The sequence below is a fragment of the Lepidochelys kempii genome, chromosome 1 (genome assembly GCF_965140285.1).
Source record: "Lepidochelys kempii isolate rLepKem1 chromosome 1, rLepKem1.hap1, whole genome shotgun sequence".
NCBI classification, from domain to species: domain Eukaryota; kingdom Metazoa; phylum Chordata; order Testudines; family Cheloniidae; genus Lepidochelys; species Lepidochelys kempii.
In genome coordinates this window covers 51,186,563-51,208,738 of record NC_136380.1, presented here as the reverse complement: position 1 = coordinate 51,208,738, position 22,176 = coordinate 51,186,563, and the positions used below count along the sequence as shown (strand labels likewise).

The following is a 22,176-nucleotide window of genomic DNA, read 5'->3' as shown; positions in this document are numbered from 1 at the left end:
AGAGAGTCAGAGGGCCCACATTCCATGGATGGACCATCATTGATGGGACATAAGTGGAACTGGGAAAAGTGGAGAGTTAGGTTGGAAGCAACTCAGCCACATAGACACAGCAGTGCACAGGGTTTAATAAAGTGCTACTTAATCTGCATTCAGTGTCTCTCTGTGTGAATGAAACACGGTGGCAGGGCAGAGCTGTGAGATCTCTGAAGTGCAGCACCTGGCACCATGAGCCATGGAACTTAGTCTGAAGCACCCTGGAGCCCTGGATTTCTAGCCCAATGATGAACCCAGAGGAAGGAGAAGTTTGTGCTGTATGTAGACCTCGCCATGCAAAAGGATGACAACAGCAGGCAAGTAAAACTTTATTTTACCTTACTGGGCAGTAAGGCAGCAGCATTCTGAAGCTCAACATTACCTCAAGCCTCTCAGCAGTCCTAGGAGTCCGGGAGACATATTGCTCCCCAAAGCAGAAAATAAAACCTGACGAGCAAAACTTTTTTCTCTAGAAATCAATGCAAAGGAGAGAGGATTGATTCCTATACAGCCTTACACACACTGGCCGTTATGTGTAATTTTGGGGACTTGATGGACTCCCTGATTCAGGACAGGACTTTCTGCAGGACTTGAGACCAACACCTGTGGAAGTGGTTGTTCCATGAAGGTGATCTCACATTAGATAGCTGCTTAGACATCAGGCAAGCAGCAGAAGCCTCAAGAGAAATGATAAAAGCCCAAGCAGGCATAACACCCCCAGAAGTACATGCAATGAGACAAAATGTCAATTGCATGTCTCATTTGCCTGGTCCCCAACAGCAAGCATTTGATTTGTTGAAACAAAAGGTAACAGATGCCCCTGCCCTTAAGTACTACCAGAGTAGATCAGATATTGTCCAGGAAGATTACTGGTACCTGACACCCTTAGCAGGGCATACATACCCAGTATCACCAATCTGAGCATGCAGGATGGACTTACATTTTGAGGACACAGAGCTCTCTCCCCACCTAATTACATAAGGATGTCCAAAAAAATACGTGTGTCATACCCGGCTATTTACAGCTGTCTTAGATGGCCTTGAGTGTGTGTTTACTGGCTGGGAATGAATATACAACTCTGCTCCTTGACACCTTCCAGTTGTGTGATAACTGCCAGCTGAAAGAGACTGTTCCCACATGAGCTGCCCTCCTGACCATGGGAATAGGTGGAAATAAACTTATTTACCTTCAAAGAAAAGCAGTACTTGATTACAGTGGACTACTATTCAATTTTTGGGGAGGACAATGCCCTGCCTGATACAAAAAGCAAGTCAGTGATTGGCAAACCGAAGGCCCACTTTGTGAAATATGCATTCCAGAGTATTCACCAACAGATCCCAATTTCCCAGAGAAAAATTCCAGGAATTTGACCAAAACACCACCTCCAGAGCATACACACAGATTAATGATAATGTAATCAGCTCCGAAAACAGCTAAGATACTGTTAAACAAGACTGTTTCTTGTCATTAGCATTTTTGGCACACAAGAATACCGCATTACAAAGGTACCAATGCCATCCAGTGAAGCAACTATAGGACAAAGGATCAAAACCCTGATACCAATGAAGGGAGACCTGTTGCAGCCGGAAAGATGGAGATACCACAAAGAGAAGATGGCCAACAATCAGAAAAAACAGGAACCAGAGTATAACAGGTCAGTCAAACCTACAAGGCGTGGAGACAGGCACCCCGATGAGGTTTCAGCCATTAGAAAGATACCAGAAAGAACGGACTAAAGGAATCATGAAGGGGGCACTGTCATCTAGCTCACACAAGTGACAAGTAATCCAAAGGAACAGGAGACACTTGCAAGTCAACAGACAACAGCCAGAGAAAACCTACAGAGATAGAGAGATAAACTACTACCACAGAGTAGTAGTATGCTGCCAAACACTAGCGAGTTTCTATTGAGCATTTGTGAGCTGAGATTTTCAAAGGCTTTCAACCAAATTTGGGTGGATTTTCACACAAGAAAAGGCACTCTCTTGATGCCAGAGCAAGATTGATTGTTTGTTAACACAGATAAAATAACTTATTTTCCCCTAGCCACATTCTTCAGAACCATTTGCTGAAATAACCCAACAAAATTAAGCCATAGGCAGGTACTTGGGATAGAAAATTTCAACCTAAATAGTTAAAGTTTAGCTACATTATAAACAACTGAAAACAGGGTGTTACAAGAAGCAACCTGTTAGTTTTGCTTTTTTCATATACCCTGCTAGATTCCACTACAGCAGTTTACCAACCTCAGGAATAAGGAAAGAGGCCTGATTACATAGTACTATCAACACATTAATTCTGTTTATCATCACCTTGATCAGCTAGTTGAGCTGGGACATTTCTAATTTCTGCAGAATTATATTTCTACAATAGACAGTGATATTCAGCCCATAATGAAAACAAAACAAATGTTTTAACTATCATACTGCACTAAACCATCATACTGCACTAATTAAACCATCATACTGCACTATTAATTAATTAAACCATCATACTGCACTATTTCTAGTTCTTCCCATGTACAAGGACTAGTATTATGCACAGACTAAGATCAAAAGTGTACGATAAAGTTAACCATGGGGATATTATTTCAACAGATAACACACTTTACTACTACTGTATTTGAGATTTGATATTCACCTCACTGAAACCTGCTGGATGGTTGATCACTTATGAAACATTGTGATTGACAGTAAAGTTAATGTTTTAACTTATTCAATTTTATTTCTCATTTGCAATATCTTACTATGATTCCTGAAAAATTGTACAAGAAAAGTGATTTTTATTGGAAATTTTTGTATTAGAACATTACACAAATTCCTAGATTAAAGGTACAGACAAATTTTAGCATGCAACAATTTTAAGATATAGGATCATACACTGTAAATCCTTTGGCTGTTTTTTTTTTCCTATCAGTGAATGAAGAATGTCATATTTAATCAAGCTAAGTACTCCACATGCTCTCAATACTGCTATCTGATGCAGTCAGTATGTTTTCAATTAACCAAAATAAAAATATTAATCTCAACGAGGAATATCGTTAACATTAAAAATGCAATGAGTCATCCAAAGTAATTTAAACTATTTTCTACACAGGTCATTATTTAAATTAAATAAGACAAAAGAAAGATCCTTACCAATAAATGTACATCACCAAATACATTGCCTCTGTAAATCCACAGTGTAGGAGTTTTGTGCCATGCCTTGCAAGCCGTAAAACAGCTAGTTAGTAAAACCATTAGGGGAGGCTTGTACACTCTACAATCTGAACACTCCAAAACCAAAAGTTTATAGAAGCCTCATCCCCTATACAACTCCTATTCTGGAAAAGAGAAGGTCAATGTGAATCTGCAAATGCACTACATTCAGATAACTCAATTTAATGGAATCTAATCTTCCTTTCTCTATCATGAACTGCCTCTGCAGATCTTCTCTATATATAAGACTATTCAGCAATATCAAAATCCAGGATTAGGAACAGAGGACCAGCAAGATCAAGCAACAGATTTCTGAAATAAGAATGCTCATCTCTTGAGAGCTTGACTGTATGAAGCATAGCTTCTTTTTATTCCCATTTAAAAGGAATGGTTAGAACTAAGGACACTCTATGGCAGCCATGTGTACCAAGGATGGTCTAGATAATACTTAGTCCTGTCATGAGTGCAGGGGACTGGACTAGATGACTTCTCAAAGTCCCTTCCAGTTCTATGATTCTATGATCCCTAGGATCCAGTAAAGCAGAAGGATCAGAAAGACTGGAACATTACTGGTCTTCCCCCCTCCCCCATTCCCGAGGCTCAAGCCTTTAAAAAAAAGGTCCTCCTTTCTCAACACCAAACTGCTTTGACTGTCCTCTATGATCCAAGGATTTCTGCTGAAAAGTAAAAATTAAGAACTCAGCCTAGTAGGACATATCCAGGTGAAAGACCAATTCTTCTGTCAGCAACATGTTCAGTCTATGAATCTGATCTTCCTCACTCTTGAGATAAAGGCAGTGCCAATTTAATGGATTCCAGTCACACACAGGGGTCTGCAATAGATATCTTGCTACTCCAGAATGAACAAATCTCGAGCCTTTTGTGGATTCAAAATATTGCACCAAGAGCTCAGCTGTGCTAAACCAATTTTTAAGATAGTAGATGATCTGTACTTCTTATAAAAATGTTGCTCTGTGTGTAACAGAGTAAACAAAACAGGAGAGATATGGGGAAAAGGAAGATTAAAAGTGAAGAATTTTGTGGAGATGGCATTTCTAAGGAAATGTAGGACACAGGAGCTCCCATGCCAGATCAGATTAATGTTCCATCTACTTCAGTAACCCATCTCCAACAATGGCCAGTTCCAGATTATTCAGAATAAGGTGAAAGAAAACCGCAAATGAACTATGGAATAATCTCCCCCCAGGGAAAATTTCTTCGTAGCCCTAGGAAGTTAGTGATTGGCTTGTAACATGACAAATGGGGGTTTATGCCCTTTACAATATTTTATCCCTTCTAATGTAGCTATCAATATTTTTATTATTGAAAACATATTGGTTTTCACACAACTGAACTCTAGGCATATTTTCAGCTTTAATATAGAAATCACTAGAGCCAAAGTGTTTCTATACCTAATTATCTGTACCAGTCATATGTAGAGGCATTAGTATCAGGGTGGATAAAAATCAATGATTTAAAAAAAAATAAAGGATTTTTTTTTAATTTAAATTGGATTTATTTGATTAAATGCTTTTTGAGGAAAAAACTATCTAAAGATAGTTTTAATTAAGATACATTATACCTCAATGGAATAGGGATTATAAATTCTAATTCTATAGTATGAGACAATATATTCATGTAATGTTTAGGAAAAATTTTGTAAATGAGTTCCAATAGGTCAAGGATTAGGGACCAAATCTTATCCACAGGCTTCTGTATAGATTATTTAGGTTAATCTTTCTATCTACCCAATGGGACTCAGTGCTCAGTCTAGAAGATACCATCAGAGATGCTTAGTTTTGCAGTTCTCAAACTGTGGATTTGTGTCTTCAGAAGTAATATGCTTGTTAACATAAATAAATAATATACAGAGGTGAAAAATATATTGTCCCTCTGCAAATCTGTGGACACAGAGTTAATCCCTTACCTCTCTCTAAAAGTGCAAGGTTTCAAAAAGTTCAATGAAGAGAAGGTTGTTGGGGGCGGAATAGATCTGGACAAGGAGAAGAAGACTGGAGATAAATATGAGAAGCGAGCGACATATGCTTGTTTTGTTAAAATATTATATGTTTGCTGTTGAAGAAAAATATCCAGAATACTTAATGTTGTTGTTTTAGTTAAATAAAACAATTTAAATGTCTGTCTGGTGATATTCTCCTCCTCATACAGCCTGGTAAGAAAATCCTCCAAATATTAATGATTAACCTGTTGAATTGGAGATATTTATGAAGTCATTGGGAGGTGAACTATCTGCTTCAGTTACCTTTGGTAAATGAAAAAAACAAACAGACATTCATTTTTTGATATAGCTGTAAAACTAATCTGAAAAGTTTTCAAAATAAATCACTGTTTAAATATGTACAGTGTGTACCTTTTAAAAATGAAACCTACATCTCTCTCTGAAGAATATGTATTAAAGGATATAACAACCAACAAGAATGCACTTTTTATGCTCTAATAAATTTGTTAGTCTCTAAGGTGCCACAAGTAATCCTTTTCTTTTACTTTTTTTTGTAGAAAATCATGATTAAATTGAGTCTTCCTTACTAGTGATTTAAATCAAATCCACCCTGATTAATATATTCCAACGATCCATAAGACGCATAGGATTGAGAATAATATGGTGTTACTGAGATCCAATTATTTAGGGATGTTGATACCAACACTATATTTTCTGTATATATTATACAAAATTTTGGTATTAATCATTAACAGATAAATGTTCAGAATTGAGCAGCCTTTTATTTGAGCATCCTCATCATGGTTTTGAAAACTTGCCTTAAATCTGAATCTTAGTATATTTTTGACTTTGGCATACTTCTTAATTGTCTGGTATAATTTTGATAGCGCCTCAGGCATACAGCTTCTCTATTTTTGTTCCTATCTACCTGACTTGCTCTTTTTTTGTGACTGCTAAAAGATGTTCCTGCTGCTAGGCTTTTTTAGTATATTATCGATTTATAGCAGTACACTAATCTATCATGTCATCTTGCTCAAAAAAGTAAGGGTTCGAATGCTTTTGAACGAAGTCTAAGAGAATAGAAAGTATGCTATCTTCTATAAACCTGGCAGTTGTTAAAGTAACAAGAATAAAAATGATGAATACATGGGGTCTCAGAACACACAGAAAGGCTGTTTCTTCAGTGAGGAACCAAACTGAAATAGTTTCTCTCATGACTTTTCCATTCCACTCCATTTTGAAGAATTATGAGGAAATAATTAGGAATACTGTACATTTCCTAGATTACCTTTCACTAATACCAAAATAGATTTTTTCTTAAGATTGCATATTTGCACCTCAAATCAAAGTTGATATTTTGTTCATGTTGGGGAATTTTTTCTCCCAAAATGTTACAGAACAGTTTAGCTGGAAGATTTTTGGAAGCTCACCATGACAAAAAAGAGCTTACTTGCCGGTAACTGCTGTTCTCTATAGTCAGCTCTGTACATTCACACTTGTAGGATTTGGTGCTCTGGCATTGAGCTGCAGAACAGCCTTGAAAAATCAGGACCATGCAAAGGGTACCTGAGCATTCTCACCTGAGGGTGACATCATCTTGCCATATAAAGAAATGCATCTCCCAACTACCTCTATTCCTTCTCCCAAACCACAGTCCTGATGTTATACAGAACTCAGAGCTGGGAGGGTAGTGTGAATGCACAGAGGTGAGTCTCAAAGAACAAGTGACTCTTTTTAAGGGCCTCTGGGCATTACTTCATGTGAAAAATTAGCAAGCTATATCAGGTGCATGGTGGGTGAAGAGTTCTAGCTAAGTATGGTCTGTAGAACTATCCCAAACTGGGAATCAGAGCAGAATGCTAAGTCCACGGGTAGTGCCTGATGAAAACATCCATTGAACTCCACGCTGTTGCTTTGCATAGCTCCAAAGGAATAGCATATTTTAGCAGTCAAAAAAACAAAAAACAAAACAGGTAGACAGGAAAAAAAGTTGAAGAGTAGAGTAAATCTTTAAACTAAAATGCATTCATGAGTCAGGGAGTATGAAGGAGGAGAAATGATACTTCCTCTTTTTCTTCTGTTTATGATCATCTTATGGGAAGATGTGTTTCCTCTTTTTCTCCCTTTTACCTGAAGAGGCAACTGACTGGACTTAAAATCTTGAAGCAGAGAATAAATTGGGAATTGGTGGAGCAATAGCACCAGGTGAAGAATAAGCACCATTACACATGCATCCTGCATCAGAGCCACGGCTATTCAGGTCTTGAGACACAGTGCCATTCTGGTCTTTGGTGCCAATATAGATTTAAACTATGCCAGTGGTGCCATGTAAGGGACTCACTGCCAGTACAATGCTGAAGAGATCCCAATGTCCAGCTTAGGATAGACAGAAGTGCTAAGGCTGGAACAAGTAATGTCTTGAGTCCTGTGTCAGAGGATCACATCCCAGAGGTTAGCCTCAGTACCATCAACAAGCCCACTGTGATTTTGGGCTGTAGGCATTGGTAAGACGGTTGCACCTGGAGCCTTCTGGTGTGGTTAAGTGAAGGTATGGCAAATCATACATTGGGTTACCCAGTAGGCCTCAGCCTGACAGAATTCCCTGAATGTGGGCATCAGTCAAGAGACATGCCTCGTAAAGCCCTTATGGGGTTCAGGGCTTGACAGTCTCTGTAAGGATCATAGGGCTCCTGGGCCAAGGGCAGGGTGATTTCTATTAAACTATCCTATCCTGTTCAAACTGTTTACAATAAGGTCTTGAGCTAGGCTAAGGAAAGGTCTAGTTCTGAGGAAACAAGTCCTCTGGCGTGGCAGCAAAGAAGTGAGGTAGTTTGATGTGGGAGGTACTTCCTTATATAGGAGTAGGACAATGAAGTCACTCTCACATGAGAACACTCATGCACAACCCCAACATGGCTTCTCAAGACAGTTGCACAGCTCAATGCCAGGAGCAGCAAAATCACACAAGTATGAATGCACAGAGAAGTAACAAGCTTCAAAATACTATCTTAGAGAAATATAACTATATATTTGAGTCAATCCATTCATAGTAAGAGTCAGGATTTTTCCTTCAGTAAAAAGGTCTTTCACCAACAATATTACTGTATTTATACTATATATCCTAAACTTATTATATATTTTGAGTTTTGAAATCTATCAGACATGCCAACAAGGTTAAATAAAAAAATCACAGGGGTGTCGCAAAATAATTCCATGGTGTTTCCTGGGACTTCAGACAGGGGAAAAGTCTTTATCTGTAACTTTGGGAAGAGTTTCCCATTCCACCTGTCTTGGCCAAAGACAAACAAGTAAAAACCTTTCAGCATTCTCCCAGGATTATACTTCAGCTGTTTGGGATATATTCTCTTTTTGGTTTTATTCAGTTTCTTTTTTTCCTCTAAGAATGCAGTAATATGCTTTGTTTTACTGTATGTTATTGAGAAAGTAGTGTTTCCCTCCCACTTTCTAACAGTGGATTTACATAAGCAGGATGTACCCCCCAGTAGCCATAAAATCTAAAAAAAGCCACGGTGAGAATGCCATGGTGATATAAAACATTCAAAAACTATTTTTCAGCAGAAGACAAAATTCAATCAGCATGCCAAAAATACCAGGAGGCCTTGCTGCCTAATTCTGGAATGGGACTTCTGGAGGGTTAATCATGATGCCATCCAACCTAGCAGTTTAAGACTAATGGTGTCCCTTTGAGTGAGTACAAACTAATTATATTGTCAGAGTTAGTACTAAGATTCAGTCTCATGGATAACGCAGTTTTAGTTTTGTGTTCATAGTATTTCCAATTAATATTATCACCCTCATTGTAGTGAAAATGGATTTTCCTCAATTTATTTTCAATCCTAGGAATTAGAAAATAGTATGTTGCCAGTATGTCTAATTGAAACTCCTAAGGTGACCAAGCTTTTCTCATCAGCTAATGATGCAGAAAGGTAAAAATATGAATCGTTTTGTTTCCCAGGAAAGTATGAATATGAAAGGTAAAAATATGAATAGTTTTGTTTCCCAGACTACTACACTGTAAGACATTTTGAAGACTCTCAAAACTGTAGAGAGGCTACCAATACAGAGTCCTCCCTTTTGACAATCCTCCCACAATACTGAAATTCAGAAACTGCCCATGGCTTGGCCTGATAGATATTTGGAAGTAAGCATCCTTGAGACTGAGAATTCTGAACAATTCATGGGAGACAAGGAGGGATTAATCGACGATAGGGCAACCATTCTGAAATTCAGCTTTCAGATTAATTTGTTCAGTCTTATCAGGACTAGAATGAATAAAGTATCCTCATTCATTTGAATATATCAAAAGAATTTACAATAAAACAACTTTCCCCAGCAACAGTGAAGGATTTATTTTACTGATCCCATCTGAAAAAATGAATTGAACTAAATTGTCTAAGAGGGATAAAGGACATTGGTTTTGGGGCAGCATGGAAGTCGACACATGAGAACCTTCTATAATTTCCAAAAGCCAATTCACTCAGGTAATTCCTCGGCATGCCATCTAGAAGAATAACTGTATTCTTTCATACTTCTCACTAACTTTCCTTATTCCTTATCAAAATGCTTCTCCTGTGACACCCCAAAACTATATTGTGCCAGTTTTACACTTTGATATTATCATCAAACTGCAAGAGAATGTGTGGCTATAGATTAGAGCTGATCATAAAATAATTTTAGTTCTACAGACAATTCTGACATTTGAATATTTTTCCCCATTCTGAATGTTTTGACATTGCCTGCAGAACAAAAATTACAAAAAAGAATAGGACTATTATATAGCTTCATTTCAATACTGTTAAAATGTTTTGATAAGGTAAACATTGCTTTGTTTCAACAACACAGAATATTTATATATACAATATTAATTTTAATATTTTATTTGACATAAACTGCAAATGAATGTCAGCATTTAAATAAAAACTATTGACATTATTGAAACGAAGTGAGAAAGTCAGAATGATTTGCTTCAACTTCTTCCCCCCCATCAAAAATTTAATTGTAATAGACTAAAGCTATCAATTAATCACAGTTAACTCACGCAATTAACTCAAAAAAGTTAATCATGATTTAAAAATTTAATTGCGATCAATCAGTTTTAATCACACTGTTAAACAATAGAATCCCAATTGAAATGTATTAAATGATTTTGGATTTTTTCTACATTTTCAAATTATTTTTATTACAAATAGTTGCACTGTAAAAATGATAAAAGAAATACTATTTTTCAATTCACCTCATACAAGTATTGTAGTGCAATCTCTTTATTGTGAAAGTGCAACTTATAAATGTAGATTTTTTTTGTTACATAGCTGCACTCAAATACAAAACAATGTACAACTTTAGAGTCTACAAGTCCTCTCAGTCCTACTTCTTGTTCAGTCAATTGCTAAAACAAACAAGTTTGTTTACATTTAAGGGAGATAATGCTGCCCACTTCTTATTTACAATGTCTCCTGAAAGTGAGAACAGGCGTTCACATGGCACTTTTGCAGCCGGCATTGTAAGGTATTTACATGCCAGATATGCTAAATATTTCTATGCTCCTTCTTGCTTTGGCCACCATTCCAGAGGACATGCTCACATGCTGATGACTCTTTTTAAAAAAAATGCGTTAATTACATTTGTGACTGAACTCCTTGGGGGAGAACGGTACGACTGCCACTCTGTTTTACCAACATTCTTCCATATAGTTCATGTTATAGCAGTCTCAGATGATGACCCAGCACATGTTCATTTTAAGAACAATTTCCCTGCAGATTTGACCAAACGCAAAGAAGGTACCAATGTGAGATTTCCAAGGATAGCTACAGCACTTGACCCAAGGTTTAAGAATCTGAAGTGCCTTCCAAAATCTGAGAGGGATGAGGTGTGGAGCATGCTTTTAGATGTCTTAAAAGAGCAACACTCTGATGCAGAAACTACAGAACCCAAACCACCAAAAAAGAAAATCAATCTTCTGCTGGTAGCACCTGACTCAGATGATGAAAATGAACATGCACTGCTCCACAGCGTTTTGAATCATTATCGAGCAGAATCTGTCATCAGCATGGACACATGTCCTCTGGAATGGTGGTTGAAGCATTAAAGGAAATCTGAATCTTTAGCGCATTGGGCACATAAATATTTTGTGATGCCAGCTACAACACCTGTTCTCACTTTCGGGTGACATCGTAAACAAGAATCGGGCAGCACTATCTCCAGCAAATGTAAACAAACTTATTTGAACAACTGGCTGCAGAAGAAGTAGGACTGAGCGGACTTGTAGGCTCTAAAGTTTTACACTGTTATTTTTGAGTGAAGGTTTTTTGTACATAATTCTACATTTGTAAGTCCAACTTTCATGATAAAGAGACTGCACTATAGTACTTGTAATGGAAGAATTGACAAATACTATTTCTTTAGGTTTTTTTTACAGTGCAAATATTTATAGCAAAAAAAATATAAAGTGAGCACTGTATATTTTGTATTCTTTGTTGTAATTGAAAACAATATATTTGAAAATGTAGAAAACATCCAAAAATATTTAAATAAATGGTATTCTATTATTAACACTGTGATAAATCACACAATCATGAATAATTTTTTAAACCATGGTATTAATCACGATTAATTTTTTTAATCGCTTGACAGCCCTATAATAGACATGTTTTTGCAAAAGGCTTTGACTTCAGTGAAAATTGAGGTCACTTACCTGTAACCACAGGCTCTTTGAGATGTGTGGTCCCTATATGTATTCCATGCATGAACATGCATGCAATCCATGTGCCTGAGATCACAGATTTGTAGCAAACAGAATCCGGTGATCCACACTTGCTCAATTACCTTTCTCATTCTCTGAAACAACACACAAATGCTGGTGCAAGCCAATGGCTCATCAGTTCCTTCTCCTACCATGAATCAGATAAAATCTGAAGCAGAGGGGAAGGACAACAGACAGTGAAATGCAGATAGGGACCACACATTTCAAAGAGGATCCAGTTAAAGTTAAGAGACCTCCATTTCTTCTTCTTCGAGTGCTGAGCCCTATGTTTTCCACATGAGGGTGACTGGTAAGCAGCATTCAAACAGGGGGAGGGTGTGAGGATGCAATTGTTATGGGTATCTAAAATACTGATGTCCCCACAGCTGGATCTGCAGAAGACACCTGGGCTAGGGCTTAATGCTTCATAAAGGTGTGGAGCTTTACATAGCTATCCTACACATATCCAGTATCAATACCTCTCAAAGAGATGCAGTCAAGATTGCTTGTGTTCTCATAGAGCAGGTCCTCAACTCTATATGGGGGAGGAATACGGGCCAACTGATACCAGAAAATAATGCATCCAGAGATCCATGCAGAGCCTCTGGGTAGATGATGCTTGTCCTCATGATAACTCTGCTATAACATCAAATAGTCTTGGTGTTTTCCTAACTGGTTTCATTCTTTTATGATAAAAGGCCAAGGACCATCTAACACTGAGGGAGTGCAGTCTTTTCTTCACTGAACATATGTGGTTTTGGGAAGAATACTCGTATGTGAATATATTTGTTCATGTGAAACTCAAAAATTACTGTGGAGATGAATTTTTCATGGAGGCAAAGGGAGACTTCCTCTTCATGAAATATGGTGTACAGTGGGTCAGCTATGAGTGCTCCCAATTCACTCACCCATTCTGCTGATCTGATGGTGATTAAGATGACAACCTTCATGGAACAATAGAACATGGACCATGTGGCCATATGATCAAAAGATGATTGGATAAGGACAGAATACTAGGTTGAGGATGCATTGTGGTGTTGGTTTCACCACTAGAGTGCCCCATCAAAAGAAACTCTTGAGTGATATTGGGCAGTAACAGATGACATGGAGGAATTCACGTCATTCACATGTCTGGGTCTTTGCACCTATCATTTATGTGGCAGTTTGTAAGGGTGTTGTTGGTAAAATGTGCATGAGAGAGGTCTGGAGCTATAAGGTTGTTTGTGGTGTTTTGGGGGTCAGAGTGGGGGGAGGTCCTCGATGATATTCTGGACCTCCCTTGGAAACGCCCAAGAGTGAAGCCACAATTCATGCCTCAAATATGGTTGTGGTGATGGGTCTACATGCAGTATCAGCTGCATCTACTGCCACCTAAAATGATGTCTTAGCTATCAATCTGCCTTTGTTCCTTAGGGCATGTCATCCTGTGGAAATTTGTCCCCAAATTCTAGAAACGTGGAGTAATTTGTGAAGTCACACTTTGCTAATAATGCCTGGCAGTTAGCAATTCTAAATTGGAGACTGGTAGATGAAAATAATTTCCTCCTCAAAAGACCAAGGTGCTTAGTATTCTTGTCAGTTGGAGTGATCTTGGGGTGCTGTAACTTGGACCTCTCTATTGCTGCCTGTGTTGCTGAAGAGTTGGGTGTTGGGTGGCTAAACAGAAACTCTGTCCCTTTAGATGGCACAGAACATTTTTCAGACTTTTTGGGGTAGGGGCACAGGAGATTGTTATGCTACCCAATACTAGTAAGTTCCAGAAAGGCCTCATTGACAGGGAGCACCATCCAAGAGGGCCAGAGGGTAACAGAATGTTCAATAGACTATTGGGTGTCACGGAGCTCCTTGAATGGAGTCTGGAGCTTGGCCGACACTCTGCAAAAGCTCCTGGTACTGCCTGGTCATCAGATGGGAAGGAGATTGATAGAGTAATCATCTAGTGAGAATGACAAAATACTCGTCAGAACCACTGGTTCCAGTTCTACTTCCTCCTCTGCAAACTCCAACAGAGCTAGTTGGTATCTGCTGGGACAAGAGGGTCAGTTCCATTCTTGAACATAACTGGTATATCTGCTGTATGGATCCCAAGGAGACCAGTAGTGCCGGTAGAAAGGATTGACTAGTCGGGAAGGCCCCCAAGGGAGTGGGTACCAACGGTCCTCTTAACTGGGAGAAGGGCAGCTCCAAAACCACCTTCTAAAAACACTCTTCTAGTGTTTCCAGCCCAGGATAATAACTACAGAGTTTTCATATAGTTGGGCAATGTCCGGATACTTACCTGAACTGACCTACAAACCTTTTGAGAAGTTTCCAGAATTGTGTATTCTAATGTGGCAGACTACAAATTCTACAGCTTTTTTATTTGAGTTTTTAAATTAAATATGAAAATAAGTGATACAGTCAGTACCATTTACTGTGATATTATACTTCATTATACACTGTCACTACATTTTCTAGTTCTCTGTATAACAGCAACTTTATATACAATGCATAATAGAAGTTGACAAGAAGGAAGTGAGATTTTTGGCAGCTCGGAAGTGAAACAACTAACACTTTCAGCATGGGGGATGTGCACCAGACCATCTGGAATTGAGAGAGAAACCTGGTAGTTGTATGATTCTAATAAAATTATCAGCAGTGAAAGAGTTAACAATGTTGCTATTTAAACTGTCTGATTTTGGTTTTGGAGTTCACAGATCCCAGACTTTCTGCAAACTCCAGTAGGAATTGTTGAATTGATTTAACCTTAATGTTTGCAAGATTATCGTTACAACCATCAGGATTAGATATTTAATTTTTCTATAAAGGAAAGCTTACATCTCATTGCACAATATCAGTGCAAGTGTTGGCCAGTGAATATATACCACAACCACCTCTGTAGTCAAACATAATAAACGAGACAGGATCCTGGACACAAAACACTGAACTAAAGCAACTTTCATTCTGCTAAGCATTAAAATACACAGTCTACTAAGTACTGTTTTCTTTCACTGCTAGTGAATATGATTGCTTTGAATTCCAGAAAAACCTACATATACCAGTCACATAGGACATATTTCCTATTATCTATGTATTTCACATATACTCTCCTATTCATATAATACACATAGCATGAGACACATGTATAGTCTCACTGTATATCATGACAACATTGTTTTTACAGGACCATTTTCTAGATGTCATCCCAAATGTTAATGGAGTTTAAAGGTATCTTAGCTTATTTTGATCTGTTAATTTAAATTCTGTATTTTGCATATACATAGCACCTGGCTTCTCAGGGACTCAAGCGCTTTAAAAACAATATCACAAGTTTTACCATTTTACAAACAGGGAAACCAAGGCTCAGAAAGATTGACACTATGTCACCAGAGTCTGGAATAGAATCCGGCTCTGTCTCCCATCCTCGTGCTTTAACTGCTAGAGTTAGACAAACCAGCTAAAATAATACTATTTAGAGTTTCCACAGAAAATAATAAATATTGCTTTTATTAAAGAACAAAGTAAAGTATGTACCATCAATTTGCCAAAAATAGTAGCATAAGGGTATCAGCACAATCATGAAAACCAAAGGACCACTGATATTTCAACTGTAGAACCATTTGAAACTCTGAATTTGCACTTTATAAGAGTAGATGGTTACATTTTGATCAGTCTTGGTCTGTTACCTCTCTCTGAGTTTGGGGTATAAAACAATAAAAAGGCTTGATTTCCCTTGTTTGGAATAGACTAGAATTGCAATTTCACATGGTTTCTTTTTGACCCAAATACACATTGTACACTCAAGTATGTTTCAAAGGAAAACAAAATTTAGTGAATCTTTTAAAAAGCTGGTTGAATTTCAGATTGGTAACGAAGTTTTGAAAAAAAACAGATGTGAAATGTTCTCAAGGAAATATAAACCACAAAGCTCTACTCAAGCAGTTCCAAAAGAGATGCATTCAAACAAAATCTTTGGCTAAAAAAATAAAAATACCTCATTGTGTTTTTAATTGGAAAACTATTTTTATATTTGTGAAATAAATTAAGTTTTTACCTTATATCCAGGTCCTAACTGATGTATTGCAAATATCTGTGCTGGATTGAGTGCTTCAGTGAACACATATACTGCTCCAAGTTGACCACAAAACACTCTGTTTGCATCAGCTGTCTCTGAAGAGCCAAGAAAACATTTATCATAGCTCTGTATAAAAAAGAAGAAATTTTAATGAATTTAAAATACTTGGGGAATATTCAAAGAAACAGTCCTTGTTTATCTTTTAACGAAGAACAAACTAGTTTATTATTGAATAAAGTAATATCAAGAAAAGAAAAAAATCCAACTTTAATTAGTGTAACTCTCTCTGGAGCTGGTTGTTTCAGTCATATTACTCTAAGCCTCAAGGAGACTCTCCTGTGTACAACAGCAGCAATGGTTACAAAGGCTGAGGACTAAGTTTCCCAAATTGCCTAGAGTTCAGGGTGAAGATTGAACAAGTTGAAAGCTACTACAAGAACCATTCATAAACTCTGAGACAAAGGGTTTTGTTTTACTTTCGGTTTTGGCTATTGTTGGTGTTGGGTGGACCAGAGAGAAGCATCACAGCCTGGAAGGTCCTCATTAAACTACTCAATTCCTACCCAAAGGGAAACTTTGAACTCTGTTGGTGGTTACTGCATTGTTAAAGGATGTCAGCCCATAAGACCAAGTATGCAGGAGGCTGAGGAGGAATTCCAGGTCAGACTACCAAGAGCCAACCTAATTTTCTATTGGACTCCAGACGAGTGAGCCTCAGGAAGAAACTAACCTTTTAGGGGCGAAGACCTCATAAGGAATCCTATGTCTATTTATATTATTTGTGAGTTTTAAGCCAGCCAACAATTACAGTGCTGCATCACCCAGTAAAGAACTGATTCTCAATTCACTATCTGCCTAGGTGGGCTTTGGGAGGGAGCAGGGAGGTTTGGGCCCATTGTAAATGTTGGGAGGAGAAGGGTGTAAGATATTGTTATTTTATTATTCTAGTTACTTCTTCTCTTTCCTTTTCCCTTAAACTTTGTTCCCTGTACCTAATAAAGTTCCCTCTGCTGTTTTACTGTTACTTTGGGAATAGTGATAATTTTATTTTTTGCATATCGGACTACTGTCCTAGTATATTATTTGGTAGTAAACATTTTCCCAAGGGAAAACCTGCTTGTGTTCCGGGCACTATAGGGGGCACCTTTGGTTGGAGGCACCAGGTTCCAAGATAGAGAACTCAGGACCCAGACTCCTAAAGTGAGAAGAGAGAAATCACTCCAAATAGCAAGGAAAAGGCTTACGCCACGCCTCAGGGCTGGGATTACATTAGTTATTACAAGCATATTTATACGATGACCGATTGCCATGGTTGGTTTTCATTCACATTCTTCTTCCAGTAGTAAAAACAAATAGCCAATTCAGCAAGTATCAAGCATTCTCCTACATTTGGACCCAGAACACATGAAATATTCAAATCTGTCTCCTTTTATTCTAGAACTGTAAATAGGTATTCAGTCAAAACTACACATTGGTGTTCAATGAATTAAACAAACAGCTTCTTCCTTGCATATTCTTTCTGAGTTAACAAGGAAAATAATTAAGTGTTTATCATACTGAATGGAAAATTGTACAACACACACACACATACAGAGAATGAGAAAGTTGCCATACAAACTGTAAGAGGCTAATTAATTAAGATGAGCTATTATCAGCAGAAGAAAAAAACTGTTGTAGTGATCATCAAGATGGTCCATTTAGACAGTTGACAAGAAGGTGAGAGTGACTATGTTTGTATGTATACTGTGTTAAGTATCCTCATACCTTCATCTCAACTAAGGGGGCCATCTTGATGATCACTACAACAGTTTTTTTCTCCTGCTGATAATAGCTCATCTTAATTAGCCTCTTACAATTTGTATGGCAACTTCCTCGTTCTCTGTATGAATATATATATATATATATATATATATATATATATATATCTTCTTACTATATGTTGCATTCTATGCATCTGATGAAGTGGACTGTAGCTCACGAAAGCTTATCCTTCTTGCTATATGTCCCATTCTATGCATCCGATGAAGTGCGCTGTATCCCACGAAAGCTTATGCTCTAATAAATTTGTTAGTCTCTAAGGTGCCACAAGTACTCTTGTTCTTTTTGTGGATACAGACTAACATGGCTGCTACTCTGGAAACTACTCAAGATAGTTAAGTCCCAAGCAGACTGCGAAGAGTTACAAAAGAATCTCACAAATCTAGGTGACTGGGCAACAAAATGGAAGATGAAATGCAATGTTGATAAATACAAAGTAATGCACATTGGAAAACATCATCCCAACTATACATATAAAGTGTGGGGTCTCAATTAGCTGTTACAACTCAAGAAACATCTTGGAGTCATTCTGGATAGTTCTCTGAAAACATCCGCTCAACATGCAGCGGCAGTCAAAAAAGTGAACAGAATGTTGGAAATCATTAAGAAAGCCATAGATAACAAGACAGAAAATATCATATTGGCTATATATAAATCCATGGTATGCCCACACCTTGAATACTGCGTGAAGATGTCATCACCCCATTTCAAAAAAGATATATCGGAATCAAAAAAGCTTCAGAAAAGGGCAAAAATGATTGGGGTACGAGGAGAGACGACTAACAGGGGATATGACAGAGATCTATAAAACCATGACTGGTGTGGAGAAAGTAAATAAGGAAGTGTTATTTACTCCTTCTCATAACTAAGGCCACATTTTAGTCATGGATATTTTCTGTTGAAGTCATGGACAGGTCAAGGGCAGTAAATAATAATTCACATCATGTGACCTGTCCATGACTTATACTATATACCCCTGACTAAATCTTGGGGGCAGGGGTGGGGAGCAGCCCAGGGGTGTCGGTGGGGGGGTGGGGGTGGGTGTGGTCTGAGGGTGCTGGATGGGCAGCCCAGGTGCAGTACAGGTGCTGGGGGGGGAGGGGGCTGGCAGGCTGCCTACCTGGCTCCGCGCCTCCCTGGAAGTGGCGACATCCCCCTCTCTCAGCTCCTATGTGGTGGCATAGCCAGACAGCTCTGCACACTGCCTCCACCCAGAGCACCACCTCTGCAGCTCCCATTTGCTGGGAACCACAGCCAATGGGAGCTGCAGGCAGAGGCAAGGAACTGGGGGACATGTTGATGTTTCCGGAGAGCCTCCCGAGGTAAGCACCGCCCAGAGCCCTCACCTTCTCCCGTGCCCCAACCCCCAGCCTGTGGAACTCCTTGCCCTAGGGTGTTGTGAAGGCCAAGACTATAACAGGATTAAAAAAAGAACTAGATAAATTCATGGAGCATAGGTCCATCAAGAAACCATTGGCTAGTACAAGTAACCATTTCCAGTGTTTTTCTGGTGTTTACTGGATGAACACCAATTTCTTCTAAAAAAAATCACTGCTGTTTTATCAGAGCTAATTAATTAAAATAAAAAATCAGAAGCCTTGTATACATTGTACAGCATCTAAGACAATGGAGCCACAACCTGACTGTGCCCTTTAGGTGATACAATATAAACAATATCATTTAATAACATGGTGGATAAAATAATTGTTTTTTAAATTAAAGATTTTATTTACACTATTTTTATTTAAATCAAATAAGTTTATTTTTAAAAATAAACCTGCTTAAAATTCAATATAAAAATATGATAACATATGACAAGGTATAAATTTACTATATATTCTATAGATCAGAAGAGACCACAAGGGTCATCTAGTCTAACCCCTGCCAAGACACAGGATTTGTTGTGCCTAAACCATCCACGACAGTCTCCTTTTGAAAACCTCCAACCTCCCAAGGCAGTCTGTTCCATTGTCCTACTGTTCTTACTGTTAGGAAGTTTTTCCTGAGAATTAATCTAAATCTGCTGTACTGTAGTTTAAACCCATTGCTTCTTGCCTTGCCCTCTGCTGCAAAAGAGAACAACTGTTCTCTTTTTTATGACAGCCTTTCAAGTATTTGAAAGCCGCTGTTATGCCCCCTCAATCTCCTCTCTTCCAAACTAAACATACCCAGTTCCTTCAGCCTTTGCTCGTATAGCTTGCATTCCATCCCTTTGATCATCTTTGTTGCTCGCCTCTGGATCATTTCCAGTTTCTTCACATCCTTTCTATACATTGGTGACCAAAATTGGACACAGTACGCCGGACGAGGCCTAACTAGTGCGAAGTACAGCGGTACTGTCACCTCCCATTACTTGCATGCTATGTCTCTCATTAATGCAACCTAAAATTGCCTTTGCTTTTTTTTTTTTGCAACAGCATCACATTGCTGACTCAAGTTGAAGTTGTGATCTGCCACAACTCCCAGATCCTTCTCAGCAGTGCAAACCAGTTATACCCCATTCTATATTTGTGCATTTGTTTTTTCTTCCCTAAGTGTAGCACCCTACATTTGTCTTTGTTGAATTTCATTTTGTGGCTATAGCCCAGTTGTCCAGTTTATCAGGATCCCTCTGAATTTTAGCTCCATCCTCCAAAGTGCTGGCAACCCTCCCCCATAGCTTTGTGTCATCTGCAAATTTGATCAGTATGCTCTCTATTCTTACATCTAGGTCGTTAAAGATGTTAAAGAACACCGGTTCCAGAACAGATCCCCACTTGAGACCTCCTTCCATTAATAGTTACTCTGTTTGTGGCTGTTTAACCAATTATGTATCCACTTGGTAGTTGGCTAAACCTGCATTTCCCCAGTTTACTTATTAGAATGTCATGAGAGACTGTGTCAAAGCCTTGCTGAAGTCCTATATATTATGTCCACTGCTTTCCCCCTATCGACCAAATCAGTTACCCTGTCAAAGGAGGAAAATCAAGCTGTTTTGGCATGATTTGTTCATGGGTAAATCCATGCTGGCTGCTAGTGATTAGCCCTTCATCCTCCAGGTATTCGCAAAATAGAATCATAGAATCATAGAATATCAGGGTTGGAAGGGACCCCAGAAGGTCATCTAGTCCAACCCCCTGCTCGAAGCAGGACCAATTCCCAGTTAAATCATCCCAGCCAGGGCTTTGTCAAGCCTGACCTTAAAAACCTCTAAGGAAGGAGATTCTACCACTTCCCTAGGTAACGCATTCCAGTGTTTCACCACCCTCTTAGTGAAAAAGTTTTTCCTAATATCCAGTCTAAACCTCCCCCACTGCAACTTGAAATGTTTATATATATATATATATAAATGTTTTATATATTGTTCTAGTAGCTTCCCTGGTATCGAAGTCAGGCTGTCTGGTCTATACTTCCTGGGCTCCTCCTTTTCCCCCTTTTAAAGATGGGAACTATTTTAGCCCTTCTCCAGTCTTCTGGGACTTCTCCTTAAGTCACATCAACTACAGCCACTGCAGTCCACACTATGTTCGGTCAGTGGTACATGTCCTCACCAGGAGCGCTTGCACAGACAGACCTCAGCCTATGCAGCAAAGACGCAATGTAAGCAATACAGTGTCTACACAGACAAAGCACTGACCTAATTACATTGGCTTAAGCACTACAGCTCTCATGGGGCTGGAGTTATGATGTCAGAATAGTGGGCGACTTACATCGGCGGGAGGGATATTTTAGTGTAGACGCTTACAGAGTTAGGTCAATGTAAACTGCCTTATGTCCACCTAACTCTGTAGTGTAGACCAGGCTTAAGTCCACAGCAGACTACTGCTGCACAGATTCATACCCCAGCTTGCCATGAACTAAAGTTGGTGTAGAGAAACCCACAGGCAACACATCTCGAAGAACATCAATTACTATAAGGTAAATAACCTCTTTTTCCTCATTGAGTTTATCTAGGACTTCCACTCTTAGAGACTGAAAAGCAGTTTACAGATGGAGGTGGGTATTGAAGTCTTACATAAAGACAAATCTAAGTACTAATCTACCAAAGCCTTTATCTATTCAAGTTGCCGGTCCAATTACATAATGTTTTCTGAAAGTATGAACAGAAGCTCATGTCGCTGCCTAACACATTTCTAAAATGGTGGTATTATTAAAGGAAGTTCAATGGAGATTACTAATTACTAATGGGGATCCTGATCTGCAAGCATAAAACACAATTTAATGTCTTAAAATTCAATTTGAAAGCTTCTGAGAATAAATCTGTTTACCTTTAACTCTTGGCATAAGCCATAATAAATTTGGAAGAATGCCTAAAAGATTTAGTTCAATTTAGATAAAAGGCTAAACTCTAGATATATCTAAAGATTGCAGCGCC

The 22,176-nt window shown here is 38.4% G+C and overlaps 1 protein-coding gene across 6 annotated transcripts in view; it reads right to left on the bottom strand.

Annotated features, from left to right (window-relative positions):
* The window catches only part of NBEA (neurobeachin), an 848,497-nt gene that overhangs the window by 602,959 nt on the left and 223,362 nt on the right, over positions 1-22,176 (bottom strand). For all 6 annotated transcript variants that reach the window (XM_073341812.2, XM_073341823.2, XM_073341834.2 and 3 more), the window contains exon 8: positions 15,984-16,130. In XM_073341812.2, the coding sequence (XP_073197913.1) occupies positions 15,984-16,130 (147 nt within the window). The remainder of the gene's footprint in view (positions 1-15,983; positions 16,131-22,176) is intronic.